The sequence below is a fragment of the Saimiri boliviensis genome, chromosome 6 (assembly GCF_048565385.1).
Source record: "Saimiri boliviensis isolate mSaiBol1 chromosome 6, mSaiBol1.pri, whole genome shotgun sequence".
Lineage (NCBI taxonomy): Eukaryota > Metazoa > Chordata > Mammalia > Primates > Cebidae > Saimiri > Saimiri boliviensis.
The window spans coordinates 125,253,836-125,268,679 of record NC_133454.1 but is presented as its reverse complement, the minus strand read 5'-3'; the positions used below and the strand labels follow the sequence as shown (position 1 = coordinate 125,268,679).

General features: G+C 59.7%; 1 protein-coding gene across 1 annotated transcript; it reads right to left on the bottom strand.

Annotated features, from left to right (window-relative positions):
- Nucleotides 1-2,267: 2,267 nt before the first annotated feature.
- Nucleotides 2,268-13,719, bottom strand: OVOL1 (ovo like transcriptional repressor 1). Its single transcript, XM_039471148.2, has 4 exons — nt 13,320-13,719; nt 6,600-6,817; nt 4,634-4,823; nt 2,268-4,364 (listed from the first exon to the last, which is right to left on the bottom strand). The coding sequence occupies exons 1-4, from the start codon at nt 13,417-13,419 to the stop codon at nt 4,069-4,071; spliced, it is 804 nt and encodes a 267-aa protein (XP_039327082.1). The 5' UTR covers nt 13,420-13,719; the 3' UTR covers nt 2,268-4,068.
- Between the last annotated feature and the right edge of the window lie 1,125 nt (nt 13,720-14,844).

Genomic DNA, 14,844 nt, shown 5'->3' with positions numbered 1-14,844 from the left:
TCAAAAAAAAAAAATTTTTTTTTTTTAATTCCAAGATAGAATATAAATTTAGTGGCACTTGCTGTCATTGTAAAGTTCTTCCCACTCTGTACTTAGTTGCTGTGTTTTTAGGAATAAAAATAGGACTCTCCAGGCGTCCTTGATCAGGCCATCTGGCAGGGTCCCCCAACTCTCCTATGTCTCTGAATCTTGTTTAGTTACAAGTTCTTGCTGGCACCTAGGCAGGACTCAAAAGATGCCTGTGGTGTGACTGGCTGAAGGAAGAGGCGTCGGCTGTTAGTGGAGGCAGGGAGGCTTCCGCCCTCCTCCTGCCTCACTCCTCTCCCCAGGCCTGAGCCCACCTCCCTTCCCTGAAACACCTTGGTCCTCTGTTCTGCTCACATCCTCCTGCTCTTCCAGCCCCACCTCTTCCAAGAAGCCTTCGTTCTGTCTGATGCAGAAGACTGCTTTTGGGCTTCCGTAGTGTTCGTAGTTTGGCCATGCCGCCTCTTCTGGGTTAATCAGCCTCCTCTCTCTTTCAGAGGCGCTGCACGGCTGTGTGTTTCCCTCACAGCCGCCATCTTACAGAGCTTGGAGAATATTCTGGGCCTTGAAATGTGACTGTCTGGCCCCACCCTGCTAGGGAGGAGAGATCTTCTGGGTGCGTGCACAGAGCACGGCACCCACCTGAGCTCATCTGAGGCATGGGAAGGAGCCCCTGCCACCCCTGCCCCACCGTTGCTTCCCGGAGGCGGTGTCCTGCCTCCTGAGGTTCAGGTGGTGAGCAGTCCCCTGAGTTCCCAACAGTGGGGCTGCACGTCTTGGGATAGGAGATAGGATTTGGCTAGACTTTCACAGAGAGGCCTCTCTAGATAAGAGAAATCCTAGCCGGGCGCGGTGGCTCAAGCCTGTAATCCCAGCACTTTGGGAGGCCGAGGCGGGTGGATCACGAGGTCGAGAGATAGAGACCATCCTGGTCAAGATGGTGAAATCCCGTCTCTACTAAAAATACACAAAATTAGCTGGGCATGGTGGCGCGTGCCTATAATCCCAGCTACTCAGGAGGCTGAGGCAGGAGAATTGCCTGAACCCAGGAGGCGGAGGTTGCGGTGAGCCGAGATCGCGCCATTGCACTCCAGCCTGGGTAACAAGAGCGAAACTCCGTCTCAAAAAAAAAAAAAAAAAAAAAAAAAGAGAAATCCTTCACGACCAGCTATTTAGAGACAGAAGGAGGGTTGGGGCCCTTTCTAGTCCTCTGGGCTTGCTACCGGGAGCCTTGGGAAAGGATGTCTTCCCTCACCTCACAGTGCCCAGTACTAACCCTTCTCAGGCCTCCCGGAGCAAGATCAAAGTCCCTGGCCTGTAGCTTTCTCATCCATCTGGCCAGGCTTGGTGGAAGAGCCCTGAGTTGGGACCCACGGACCAGGGCCCCAGAAAGATCAGTCTCCCAGAGCAACCCTAAGGCCGTTCCTGCTTCCTCCACCCACAGTGTCAGCGGTTACTGAGCAGACCCTGGGCCAGGCCGGGCAGGTGGCATCCCAGCTCCACTGCTGGTCAGTCATGAGACGCTGTGCCAGCTACCCGGATTTTCTCTGCTGGGGTGGAAGCGGTCACAGCAGCTGCCTCAGAAGCAAGTTGAGTCAAGTGAGCCAATACACATAACACACTTCCAAGTGTGCCTGGCACAGAACAAGGGCTGCACAGATGCCATCCCTAGGTGTGTGGACACAGAGTGTAGCCATCCCTAGGTGCCTGGATACAAGTATGGCCATCTCTCAGTGCTTGGACACAGGTGTGGCCGTCCCTAGGTGCCTAGATACAAGTGTGGCTGTCACTAGGTGGCCGTCCCTGCTTGTCTGACCGGAAGTGACGTGAACTTTGTGCCCTCTTTTTGGGACTATGGCTCCTCCTGTGGTCTAACCCTGGCAGGGTCCTGGGAAGCCAAGACGGGATCCCCGTGTGACTGCATAGAGCCTGGAGGTCTCGGCTTGGTAGAGGCCACCAGTCAGAATGCAGGGTGGTATGAGGCAGATGGACGGGGCCCAGTGGGGCCAGGCCGCCGCCACCAAGAGCAGAGTGTGCTGAACTAGGGCTCGGCGAGCACTGACTGTCCGAAGCCCTTGGCAGGCCACTTAAGCTACCCAGGCCAGGCTCTGGTCTTGACCAGGGCCCCCTGGTGACCATGAGGAGGAAGAGTTTGGATAAGACTGTGTTGATTGTTTCAATGAATTCTCTGTGTGGGGGAAAAAGGGGCCCATAAGACAAAAACATCAGAAACACAGAAGACATTAGTTCTCAAATTTTAATAGCTGAGGGGAAGGTTATAAAATAAAACAGACAACACAGAGCCTCATGACGGCCTCGGATTGGCAGTCAACCCAGGGATACAGAAATGTAAACAAAAACAGAGCTTGCAGATAACATTACTGTGTGCTGTGTAACTCGGAATACGGCAGCTCCCCAGACACGCTAAAGGCAAGTGAAACGAGAGTTTTCAGAATCAATCTATACACATTTCAGAGGGCAGTCCAGGAAGGCTCCTTCCTCTTAGGTCCGCTGGGCCTGAGCCTGAGCGGGGAGGTGCAGGCTCTAACCATTTTGGGCAGGGGAGGTCGAAGTGGTTCTGCTTCGGGTGGGGTTTGGCTTTAAGGGGCTGCTCGGCCGGCTGTGTTCTGGGGACCTCTTTGCATTTGCCTCTGGCAGGCTCTGACCCCTGCCTGTCTCCCTCGGTCCACAGACACACACCCCTTTACACCCACAACCCCTTTCCTAGCTGCATCGAGGGAGCCAGCCAGCCAGCCAGCCAACCAGGACGGCTCTCTCAAGGCACTCGAAACCCCAGCCTGGCCAGATGAAAAAGTCAGAAAAAAGGCAACAGATAAAATTTGGTAGCCATCAAACCTCTCCTCCCTCTGGAAGTTTCTGAGGTGCTGGTCATCATTCTGTTCCATTTTTTGCCACTGTGCTAGGGCTTTTGACTCAACCAAGAAAAGGGCTGGCCTTCCAGCCTGGTCCTAGCGCTTCGGGTAGTGGGATGGGCATCGTCATTTGTCCCCCCTGCCTTCCCCCTAAAGCCCCAGAGGGACACACCTTTAGCCTCAGGCCAGCTCCCCAGGGCACTGGGGCTTGCCTTGACAGGAGGTGCAGGACAGAGCCGGGAGGGAAGAGTAGAAGATGCCACATGCTGTCTGCAGGAGCAGCCGTCCAGGGCGAGGCTGGAGGAAGGTCTTCCAGTGACTGTCTCAGGATGTATAAAGAATGGTGGGGTGGGGGTTGGGGCAACGCCGCCCCCCAGAGCCAAGGCACAGAGGAGGTTTGAAATGTCCAGGATAAATAGAAGCGCATGGGAATGGAGAAAAGCCAGCTCCATCCCACTCTTAAAAACATTGCCATTGGCACCAAAAATATATTAACATCTGTACATTTGTCATCTTAAAAAAAAAAAAAGGAAATAAAACCTTCTTGGCACCTTGCAGTTTATTTCTTAGAAATGAGGTGATATGTGGAAAGGCAGTGCACACACACACATGGCTGGGCATACATGTGCCTCTCCTTGCTGGAAGGACAGTGCCCTTCAGAACCCTGAGCATTAGAAGCCCTGCTGGGTGTGGGGCCGCGGCCAGCCCCCACTGCAGGTGTTTGCAGGGGTGCCCTTTGCCAGTGCTTTTTGCTCTGCTGTCCACCGGGGGCCTGCAGCCCCCACCCTGTGCGGAGAGGCGGGGCAGTGGGAGCCCAGCTCACACCTCCTCTGGGTGGGAAGTCCTGCTGCCAGGCACACAGTGCCTGTCCCTATGGGCGGCTGCTTCTAATCGAAGCCAGCCTTGGCCTCATCCCTTCTCTAGACATATGAACATCTTCCCAGGCTCAGAGCAACCTCGGCCCATAAGTCAAAACTGCAAAAATGAACAAAGATCATTGCTGGGCCTGAGTAAGCACATGTGCCCAGGGGCGAGACCAAGGTATGGGGGCTCCAGTCCTGATTACTGGTGTTTGGGCAAGAGGCCGCAGGAGGGTGGGCTGGCCAGGCAACTGAGAGGCGACCCTGGACCCTCTCGGGGCCTCTGGGAGCACCCCGGGAGTTCGGGCCACTCACAGGTGGGGGCTGCCCTGCAGCAGGGAAGTGACGGTGTTCTGCAGGGCCACGGCCACCTTCTTGGAGGTCTTGCGCAGCAGTGGGCTGTCAGGGTGATGCTCCTTGAGGTGCAGGACGTGGCCCTCCTGGCTCTCGGACGTGCAGCCGCACTCCTCGCACACGTACAGCTTGGCCCGCCGCTCCTTGTACGCGTACTTCTGCTGCACACCGTGGATCTTCTTGAGGTGCGACTCCAGAGAGCAGCGCTGTGTGAAGGCCTTGTCACACAGGCTGCACTTGTAGGGCCGCACGCCTGTGGGGAGGACAGGGGCCAGCATCAGAGACCTGGCAGGGACTTTGGAGCCTGTTGGCTGCTTCCAGACACAGAAAGGACAGGCCCCCTGCCGCTAGGGCCAAGGGAGGGATGGAGGCCTGTCCAACACCAATTTCCCAAGTGACTCTCAAATCAAAACTTCTAACTGATGAGCTCAGGAGGACCTCAGACCTGAGCTCCCAGGCTGCCCGTCACTAAGGGAGAGCAGGGGTTCCAGCATGCTCCTCCCAGCCATGGCTTCCACTTACCAGTGTGAGTTCGGACGTGTCTCTTGAGGTCGAAGGTGTCGTTGAAGCCCTTCCCGCAGTACGTGCAGAGGTGCCTCTTGACGTCGTTGTGACACTTCATGTGGCGGTTCAGCATGCGCTGGTAGGTGAACGCCTTCTGGCAGATGTGGCAGGTGAACAGGTCTCCACTGGGACTGTCCCCAAGGGTCACCTGTGGGTGAGGACGGCATTGCTGACGGACATCCAGAAGTTGGGGCCACAGGCTGGCAGATTGGGAAGACGCAGATGCCAGCCCTCAGCGTCCCTGAGAAGGGTGGCACCCACCTCCCAGAGGCCACAGCTCTGTGCTGTCTGCCCAGAGATCGGCAGTGTGGGGCTGGAAGGAAGCTCTGGGCTGTTGGCCCAGCCTCTAGTTGGGTTCTGAAGTCCCCTTTCAAGGTTGTCACCAAGCCTCCTTCACTGTCCCTAGAGACGCAACTTCACTCCCTAAAGACCATTTAATCTTCACACAACTCTGTTAGAAAGTTCTCCCTTAGCTGAGGCCACATCTGCCCCTCTGTAGCTTCTGCCCATTCATTCTTGTTTGCCCCCTTAGCACAGGGAAAAATGCCCAGGCCACGGCTTTTGTGGCAGGGTCCCCAGGCCGAGCAGCTCTGTGAGCCTGGAGTCCGCTCACTGCCAGCCCAGCTGCCTGGTTTTACTCGAGCCAGGCCTTTACCACCCTGAGGACCCACCTGCCTATAAACCCTATTGATTTCTTTTTAATTGCAGAAAACTCCACATTTATACAAACGCGGAGAGACAAAAGCCGTGAGCCCTGTGTCCCGTCACGCGGGACCAGCCTTGTTTCACCTCTGCCTTCCTACTGCCCCCATGCCTTGGGGATTATTTGAAGGAATCCCCAGATGCTGCCAGCCACCTTGGAAAGAGCTGCTGAGAGGAACCGCACCAGCCCCAGTGGCAGCCAGCACAGGGTGGCGTGGTTTCCAGGCTGCCCCTCTGCTGGCATTCCGGATTCTGCTTGTGTTCTGTGGGTGGCTATGTCACTGGAGACTCCTTCTGAGGTCCCAGGCACTCACTCCTGTGGCTCATCTGCTGTTGCATCCCCTCTATTCTCTCTCCATGCCCTCCCTACCCACAGGGTCCAAGGAGTGGGGCAGGGCACAAGGGTACCATGAGCCTCAGGAGAGCCCCGGCTGGCTCCCGCCAACCACCCAGCATAGGTCTTGGCTATTCCCGTCCAGTTACAACACATGCCTGGCCTCCGAGGGTGGGAGAGGCAGGCCCGCCCCGCTGCCAGTTTTCCTGTCTTTTGACACAAGGAGAACACTGTGAGGGGTACCCTTCTGCTAGGTCGGGGTCATCTTCCAGCAGGAGGCTGATCCTCCCAGATCCTGGAGCTTTCAGGAATGCAGACCCAGCCAGGACAGCCATGCTGCCTGTGCTCTCCCTGGAAGCAGGGGCATCCCTGCTGCCTGGCACACTCCTCACGGTTGTGTGCTGCTGAATGCCGAAGGCTGCTCAGCCAGGCCCTGGCCTGGACACTAACAGGGGCTGGAGACAGCAGACCTGGGCAAGGTGATCACCGGCAAGTGCCTCAGGGAAGAGTCAACCACTGTGCCCGACTCCAGACCTCACTCTCGTTGCAGCACGACAGGAGGCCAGGGGGCAAAGCTGAGGTGGGCCTGCATGTCCCTGCTTAGCCAAGGACTTCTGTGGAAGAGCTGGCTCTTCCTATAGCACCCCTTACCTCTTGGGGCCAGAAGTGAAACTGAACAGCCCATGGGCACAGACCGCAAAGAACTCCAGCCCCCACATCCCTCCTCGCCGCCACCATCTGTGCTCCAGCTCAGTTCAGTCCTCTGCAGACCTTGGCCCAGGTCCCAGGTCAGTCTCTGCCTACGTCTCATTTGTGTCACATCTCGTGAGCTGGACTCAGGTCTACACACATACCCCTGGCCCTTGGAGACAGTGTGAGCCGCATTACCTTCATCTTGGTGCGCAGGAAGCCATGGTCTCTGCTCTGGGGATCTGTCAAGTGGCCCATGTCTTCAGAGGGCAGCTGGGCCACCACACAGGGCGCAGGGGCCACACTGTAGCTGGAGTCTCGAAGGCTCATGTTCAAAGCCAGGGGGCAGGAAGGGGGTTCAGCCACGGAGGGTTCTGGCTCCCGGTACGGCTGTGGTGGACAGAAGCCCAGGCTGACTGGGGAGAGAACAGAGAGGTGGGGGCCTTGGTTGAAAGAGGATCCAGGGGGGTTTCTGGAAGCTTCCCTAGCCGTGAGATGGCTGGAACCTGAAGAGTCAGTCCCTCCCATCGCAGGCATGCGGCAGAGCGGGGCTGCCCCGACCACCACTGCTGTACCGCCCTCCCGCCCTATTAAGGTAATTGTAGGTGATGCCAGCCAAGCACCACTGCCCGCTGAGTAATTTGTGTCTTAGCGGAACTGGGAAGACTGAACTGCCCTGCCAATTATCCCTCCGGAGTTGTCTGCCTGCCCCACCTGGGCTGGTCCCTCTGAATTCCATTCTCCTACAGGGACAAAGGGCACCCACCAGTGGAGGCCGTATGCCCAGGGAGAGCTCTTAGAGCCTCATCCTCACCCTAGAAGGGCCCCTGGTGATCTGAGCCACTCCAGACATCTCCTCTGGCAAATTTGGTTGCTGGCCTTGGGGGTTTGGGAGGTCCTAGCCCTGCCTCCCACCACCTAGCAGGCCGGTCCCTGCTGTTGCAGCCCAGGGCTCCAGGCTCCCCACTCCCAGCTGGTCCCAGCTCTGCAGGGAAACAGGCCAGGTGGGTGGAACAGGGAGGAGGTCAGGGAGCAGCAGGTGGATGCAGCCTAACAGTCTCAGCGGCCTGCCCAGGCTTATGCAACCCTCCCCCTTGGCAGGACCGCTCGCTGGGGCATGTCGGGCCGGGCACCCTCAGCAGCAGCAGCACCGATACCTGGCAGCCCTTGGATGCAGCCACACCCATGGCAGACACCTCACGCCGAACGGGCCAGGTAGGAGGCTTGGCTTCAGACCCTCAGCCCAGTCCTGACTAGACAGAAAGACGGCGCTCTCGAGGGACACAGAGAGACAAGTCTCAAAGCCAACAGAGCTGGGGTAAATTTTTTTCAACTTAGTATTTTTCTTCCAAAGAGTCTGAGCTCAGTACTTGAAGCCTGTAAGCTAAGACATCCTCCAAGTTTCATAAGGAAGAATCAAGAGGGGCTAAGACTGAAAGGATGAGTGAGCCTCGGAGGGAGGCTGATGTGGAATTGCAGAAGCACGAGCACTGCCCTGTGCACCCCGCCGTGCTGCGGCCAGTGAAGCAGAGAACTGGCAAGGGCTGGGCAGGAGGGCTGCCGCCCTCACCTCTTCTCCCAGGAGGAAGGGACGTGGGGGAAGCAGAGGAATGTGATCAAGGAGCAAGGGTGCGTTTGATAGTGCTGAAGTTTCAGGAGAGGCCCCAGCTCTCGCCCCCTCAAAACACAACAAAGGTCTGAGAGGAGAAGAATGCGCCTGCCGACGCCCAGAACCCGTCCTGCAGGCCCTGGCGTCCGTCTGTCCAGGGACCTTTAATGAGCCACCTCATTCCTGGGGTTGATTCACCAGCGCCTGGCCCCGGCCTGGCCTCTGGGCTGGGATCGCACCTCTCAGCCTGAGTGTCAGTCTTGAGTCTTTGAGGTCTGGCTGTCCATCCCGGCCTGCTCCCCTGCACCAGGAGCTGTCTGTGCCCACAGGGCTGGGAGTGGGCAGGGTCGGGTGGTGAGCTTCTGATGCCAGCTCACCAGCTATTGGAGACCTTGGCTGAGAATTCAAAGCTGCATGACAGTTTCCATTTCTCAATCCAGGTGGAGACGAACAGGAACCTCTACCCTCCTCTGCCTGTCAGTACTGGATGGTGTGAGCGAGGCCCCCCAGCCGCACCACAGCAGGGCAGGAGACAGCAGGTGAGGGACGGGCTCAGCCCACTATGGTGGCTGCTCTGGGCTGCCTTGCTCCACGAGAGGGGAGGCTTGTGGCTAGAGTCCTGAGATCCACGCATTTGGGAGAAGACCTGTGTCCTTTGCCCGCCTCTGCTGTTCCACACAAACCTGGCAGAGCTGGTGCTGGGGACCCAGGACAGGGAGTGGGCCTGCCTGCTTCGGCTCTCTGGGCACCTCCACCCTGAGCGAGGGGCAGAGGAGGCTGGATGGGCGGCCACCCGCTGCCAGGGTGGGGACGTTTGCCTCATCCCACCCACCCCGCCAAACCTGTCTCCCTGCCACCCCCGTGAGCATGTCCCTGCTGTGGCCACACGCACAGGGAGTGCATGCTGGCATGCCACCTGGCACTGAGTGTCGCTGAGTGGCAGGAGGCAGGAAGCAGAACTGGTTGGGCCCTGCTTGTGATGCTCTCTGTCCCTAATTAGATGTTTCCGGCAAGGCGGTGGCGCTGTGACCACTCATCACCCGCCCACAGCTGTGGAGTGTGGCAAGGCCAGACTAGCTTGGCCCTCTTCCTACTGCCTGGGGGCTTATGGGTTCCCTCCCGCTGGCCCAACTTGCCTCTACCTGGACAATGTTGAGGGCCAGGCTCAGAGAAGAGGAACGGACACCGAGGGGCCATGTCCAGGGCAGCCGCCCATCAAGGCCTGTCTCTTGCCTTAGCCTCGGCAAGTCCCCTATCTCTTGGATTGAAACCTGCTGGGCCAGATGTTGAGCAGAGTGCCAGATCCCCCGATCCAAGGCCTCAGGAGAGGGCTGGGGCATGAGGCCTGTCCCTGGCTCTCTGGGGAGAGCAAGTGAAGCAGATGCAAGGATGACCCCTTCCTGGGCCCCGCTGACCGCATGGGTGCTGCCCGGAGCATGGGGGTCAGCCCAGTTCTGAGTGTGAGGCGGGAGCCCAGCATGTCAGCACAGTGCAGCTGGTTCTCAGCAGCCTTGCACCCTTATCAGGAAGGGCTGGTACCCCCCAAGCCCACCTCCTCTAGTCCTCGTAGGTCAGTTAGCGATCGTCCACAAGGACCCGGCACCAGCCGGAGGCTGGCAGGCCGCGAAACATGTGGGCCAGTCTCTTGACTTTTCATTTACTCTCTGTGAACTGCCAGAAGTTCCCTCAGTCAGGATAGTTCCCCTCTTTCCCAATCACTTTTCACTGGGTGTCCACAAAGAAGTTAAAACGGTGCCTCAGCCCTCAAGCCAGGGTGCCTGCCCAGAACAGTGGGGCAGCACTTCCTGTTGCAGCCCCCACCCAGCTGGGCACAGGCCTGGCACCCCTGTGGGACTCCATCCAGGACTTGTGGAAATGGCTGGTAACACAAAGGAGCCCCGACTTCGGCCACGCCAGCTTCCCTTGCCATCCTCCCTGCAGCCAAAGGACCCGCCCCCTCGCCTGTTCTTTCTGGGACAAATGGTCTGCCAGGTAACTGCCTGGGGACACCCAAGTTCAGCACAGAGAGCCTCGAAGCCTGGGTGACAGCACCCCAGGGGTAGGTAGGAGTCCCATTTAGCTGGCTGCCCAGGCCCACGCTGCTCTTCTGCCTCTGCCTACTGTCTGCTGTTCACTCTCCCAGCCCTGTTCCCTGGTGAGCACAGCAAACATCTTCTTCGCTGCCAAACACGGCCAAGGAATGAGTAGGGTAACCATCAGAGGCCTGAGCTCTCCCCATCCTCACCCCCGTCGCATCCTTGGGACCCAAAGCTAACTCTCAGCCTTCCTGACCAGCTGGAAAGAGACCTGCCCAAGTGCCCACGCTACCTAGTAGTAGAGCCAGGCTGGGCCGCATTCCTTGAAGGAAGCTCCAGCGTCCCACTGCTCAGCCTGCCAGCCTCCCTGAGCTCAAGTGTCCACCGGGGCAGCAGAGCAGACCCTGGCCAGCCCATTGACAGAGGGGAGGCTGGGAAGCGGTGGTGGGAGGCCTGGAAGAGGCCCTGGGATGCTCCTTGGCTCCAGCTTCCAGCCTCGGGTCTGCCAGGTGCCTTCCTGGCCTAGAGATTTCACTCAGCAGGGGCGGGGACTCAACCTTGTTCCTGGAGCCCTTTCCTGGTCAGTCTAGGAGGTAGAAGTTAACTCCTGGGTACAGGTGCCTGGGTTTATCCTCAAGGAACCAGCATTACTCCCTGTCACTCCAAGTCAATATTGACATAACAAAGGAAGGCGAGAGGGTGGGGGCGGGGGAGCCTCAAGGTGGCTTCCTAGCCAGTAATCCTTTCAAGTCGCCAGGGCGCAGGGAGCCATCGTCACCTCTTCCCAGGGGAAAGATTCTGCCCTGGGAGTGAGAAGCTCTAGAATTCTGCCTGTGGGAGAGAGGCTGATGCGATTGTCAAACTGGGTCTCTGGAGTCAGTGCTGCCGGGCTGGGGCCCAGCGTCTCTGGCCAGTGAAACCTTCCCCCTCCAGGGGGTCTCTGGGAGGCCTTGAGGGTCTCAGAGGAACCTGGCAGGAAAGTCGGAACTCAAACACTCCCATGTCCCGGAGCCCTCCACTGGAAATGGGGTCAACGCTTAGCTGGTCACAACGTGCCAGGAGTCTACGAGGTGAACGGAAACGTGCCCAGTTGGCTCTGGGGTCATGGTTGGCTGGTGATGGAATGGCCCAGCCAGGGGACAGACCAGCACAAAACACACCCCCACTCTCCAGCCATCGGAGGCACCCGAGCGTGGGCTGAGGACATTCCCTTTTGCATTGCCAAAAACTGTGGGAAAACTCTCCAGTGGGCCACATGGCTTTCAGAGGTAAAATTAAGTTCTCTATCTTCTACCCTTGACCCCACGGATTCTCCCCTTGCCAGAGGAAGGAGGGCAAATTCTCCTTCTCCCTTCACCCTTGAGATTAGACCCCTGCCACCCATCCTGGATGAGCCTACAGAGAGAGCCGGCAGGTCTCCCTCACCCGGATGGTGGCAGCAGGTGGCCTGGACCACCCAGAGGCCCTCCCCTGCACCTGATGGGACAGCCCCTGGGGCCTGAGTCTCCCCTGCCACTTCCACTGTGGCCACCAGAACTGTGGCAGAGAAAATTGCCAGGACACAAAGAAGTCCGTGATTTCTACGAGAATTTCTTTGTCCTTTGTAAAAGTCAACACATGATCTGTTACTGATTGGGATGTGAAATAAAACTAAAAATAACAGCACAGTGAATCTGGCAAGGCTCAGCTCACCTTTACCACAGTCCAAGTTCAGTTTATCAGATCCCAAGGAGCAGCTAAGCAGCAAGTCAAACACAGGTGAGGGCGGAGGGCAGAGGCGGGAGGGGGCTCTGGCCCTTTGCGCCCCCCGCCCTCCACCCCAGGTAGAGAACCAGTCAGCTCACCAGGGAGTGTGGCCAAGCAAGAAGCTATAAACAGAATCCTGAGCCCACACCCTCATCTGCCTCGGGTGAGGAGGCCACTCACTTCCCTTTTTACCTTAGTTTCCCCACTGGGGATATCAGGGACTTCTGGCACATTCCCTTGTTTTAAGGAACTGTGGAAGAAGGGTCCCCTTGAGATCAGGTTAAGCTGTGAAACATCCTGCCAGGGCCACAGGCCACTGGATCCTGGCAGGTCAGGCCACAAAGACCTCACCACAACAGTCACTCTCTCCAACAGCTTATTCAGGAGGGAAACTGAGCAAAAGCCCTCACAGGGCCCCTCACTGCTGCCCTCATTTCCCCACTTTCCTACAAGGCCTGAGGCGGTGCCAGGGAGTCTGCAGATCAAGGGTCAAAGTCAGTTGGTTAATTACTCTCTCCCCCTCCCCCCCTCGGAGGGGCTGGGCCGGGCGTTCTGAGTGGCCCCGCCCCGCCCCCAAGGCCTGGGGAGGGGTCGTTCGGAAGGAAGCTGGCTTTCTCCAGACCAAAGACTTTGTTGGGGGTGGGGGGAGGACAGAAGGGGCAAGAGTGTTCTTGGGGCGTGCAGAGGAAGATGCCGCTGGAGGAAGAAGCAACTCGGGTTACTCATTCACAGTCGACGCTGTCGAGGCGTCTGCCAAAAATAACTGGGTGCACCAGCTTCCCCCAGCCTGGTCCCCCACTGTGGGGTGGGCTCCCTTCAGCTGCTTTCCACGTAATTGTGTCCTCCGCAAGGTGAAGGAAGTGCGTTTCTAGCAGAGGTGTGACCCGATCCACCTCTGCCTTAAGGGCAAGCGGGGCGCAGCAGGCGTCTCGGCGCACTGCGCCGGACCAAGGAGCCGGAGCCCCACGAGAATATGAGGGCCTCCGCCCTCCACCGGCCCGACCCTCACTCCAACCCGGCCACCAGTATTGTGGGGGAGGAGGAAGGACCTGTGGGAGCCGCTTGAGCCCTGAGTCTTGTAGCACAAATCTCGGCCGAAACTCCAGTTCGATCCCCGCCCCCCAAAGTGGCATCGCTCCAGTGCCCTCCTCCCGCCTCTTGAAAAGTCCCGGTTTTCTGGATTTACGACGTCGGAGCGGAGGGTCGCCTGGGCGGTGACACACCCCGCTGCCTCCTCTGCGCCGCGGCTCAGGGGGTGGGGAGAGGCGGTCCCGCGCCCCTCGGCCCGGGGAACAGCTCCCAGTCCACCGAGCAGCCCCTGCCCCCACCGGCGCTCTTCCACCGGCCCCGCCCCCGCCCCCTGCCGCCCCGGGTCGGGAGCCGCGGGTCCACCCGGCCTGGGCCGCGGCCGCATTCAGCTCCGGCGCTCACACCGCGCTGCCGCCCGGCTCCGCGTACCTGCGCCCGCCGGCCCGCAGCCTCGACGCCGCCGCGGGCGCCCGGGCCGGAGGGCGGCTGGAGCCTCACCTGGCACGTAGATCTCGCCGCGCTCCTCGTCGGGGAGCTCGCTCCAGTTCCTCTTGCACGTGGAGACGCACGGCTTCTTCACCAGGAACGCGCGAGGCATTTTCGAACTCTTGTCGCTGGGCACCGGCCGCTTCCGTAACTGAAGCCGGGAGCCGTCCCACCTTTCGGGGTCGGGCTGGTCGCCGGGAATGGGGCACAGCAGGGAAGGAGTCGCTAAGGCGCCCCCACGAGCGCGGACCGCCCGCGCCGGTTCCAACAACGCGGAGTGTGGTCGTCCTCCCTGTGAACCAGGTCCCTTGCGGCCAGGTGCACCGGGCGGCGGGGGAAGCGGCAGGTAAGCGTCTCCCCGCTCGACTGGCGTCCCCGCGGCCGCTCGGGAAGTCTTAAAGTGCGAGCCGGACGGACGGGTTCACGCTTTATTGGCTCGCGGCGCTGTGTGTTGGTGGCTGGGGCGGGGGGGGGGGGCGGGGGGCGGTGATCTGATCTAATTAGCTTGGAGTGGCCGGGGGAGCGACGGCGCATGCGTTGGGAAATAACGGTGACAACCCACCTATTTGTTACCTGTCGAACCGGTTTCCATTCCGCTGCGGGTGAGGTGGCCTCGTAGCCCGGGCGGGGCGGCCGGGCGGGGCAGGGGGCGGGCGCCTGGCACTCAGCCCCCGGCTGCGCAGCCAGCCCGGCCCCGGCGGGACCTCCCAACCCGGCGTGCTGGCGTTTGCAAACCGGAGTTTCGGAGGGAGCGGAGCAGGGAGGGAGGGGGCAACGTTATTTGCACCGGCGCTGGCACGCTCCACGGGTGATGACACGAAACTCGTCCAACTGGGGCCGGCCCAACCCGGCGCGCCCGAGGCTCCTGCGGAGGCGCGAAGCCGCCGGGCGGGAACTGGCGGCCCGGTTCGCACTTGTTGAACCGGGCCTGGGCCCAGGCGGCGCGGGATCCCAAAGGCCCGGCTGAGGAACTCGTGGCTCAGCCGGGGAGGTGTTTGCTGAGCACCGGCTTCCTACGAGACGGCACGCAGGGCCGCAGGAGCGCGCCGGCAGGTGTGTGGGGAGGCGCGGGCCGCGCGGCCGAGTACCCGGCGGACAGCCCGCCTTCTGCCGGGACAGGCTTCGCGGAGGGCGTTGAGCGCCCGGCACATCCCCGCATCTTGGCCACTGGGGCTTATGCACCCTCAAAACTCTCTTCCTTGTCCAAATAGGTGGATTTCAGGTGCAGCCAGGCTGGTGGAGCGCGGAGGGCGGGGGACCTCAGACCTCAGCCTTTCCCTTGCTGCGGCCACTGCGGAGATCTTCCTCCGCATGGTCTGCGCTGGGCTGAGGTTCAGCCTGGGACCTCCGCCGCCAGCCACTCATAATGGCTCAGGCCCCAGGCCCACGAGGAGGGATGCCCCCGCTCCGCGGAGGCCTCCTTTAAGCCCATACTGTCATCCTGACACTTTGGCGGTGGCTGGGCTTTCTTCACTAGCTGACCTACTTAAGGGCAGGGACGGGGCGTTCATGTTTGCTTCTTTCCCTGCCTTTCCAA

Bases quoted from the DNA above. Each gene is read 5' to 3' on its own strand.
- OVOL1 (XM_039471148.2), bottom strand. From the start codon at position 13,419: ATGCCTCGCGCGTTCCTGGTGAAGAAGCCGTGCGTCTCCACGTGCAAG. The intron at 6,818-13,319 runs GTGAGGCTCCAG...TTCTCTCCCCAG, and splicing joins CGGCGAGATCTACGTGCCAG to TCAGCCTGGGCTTCTGTCCA. The intron at 4,824-6,599 runs GTAATGCGGCTC...CCTCACCCACAG, and splicing joins TCCTGCGCACCAAGATGAAG to GTGACCCTTGGGGACAGTCC.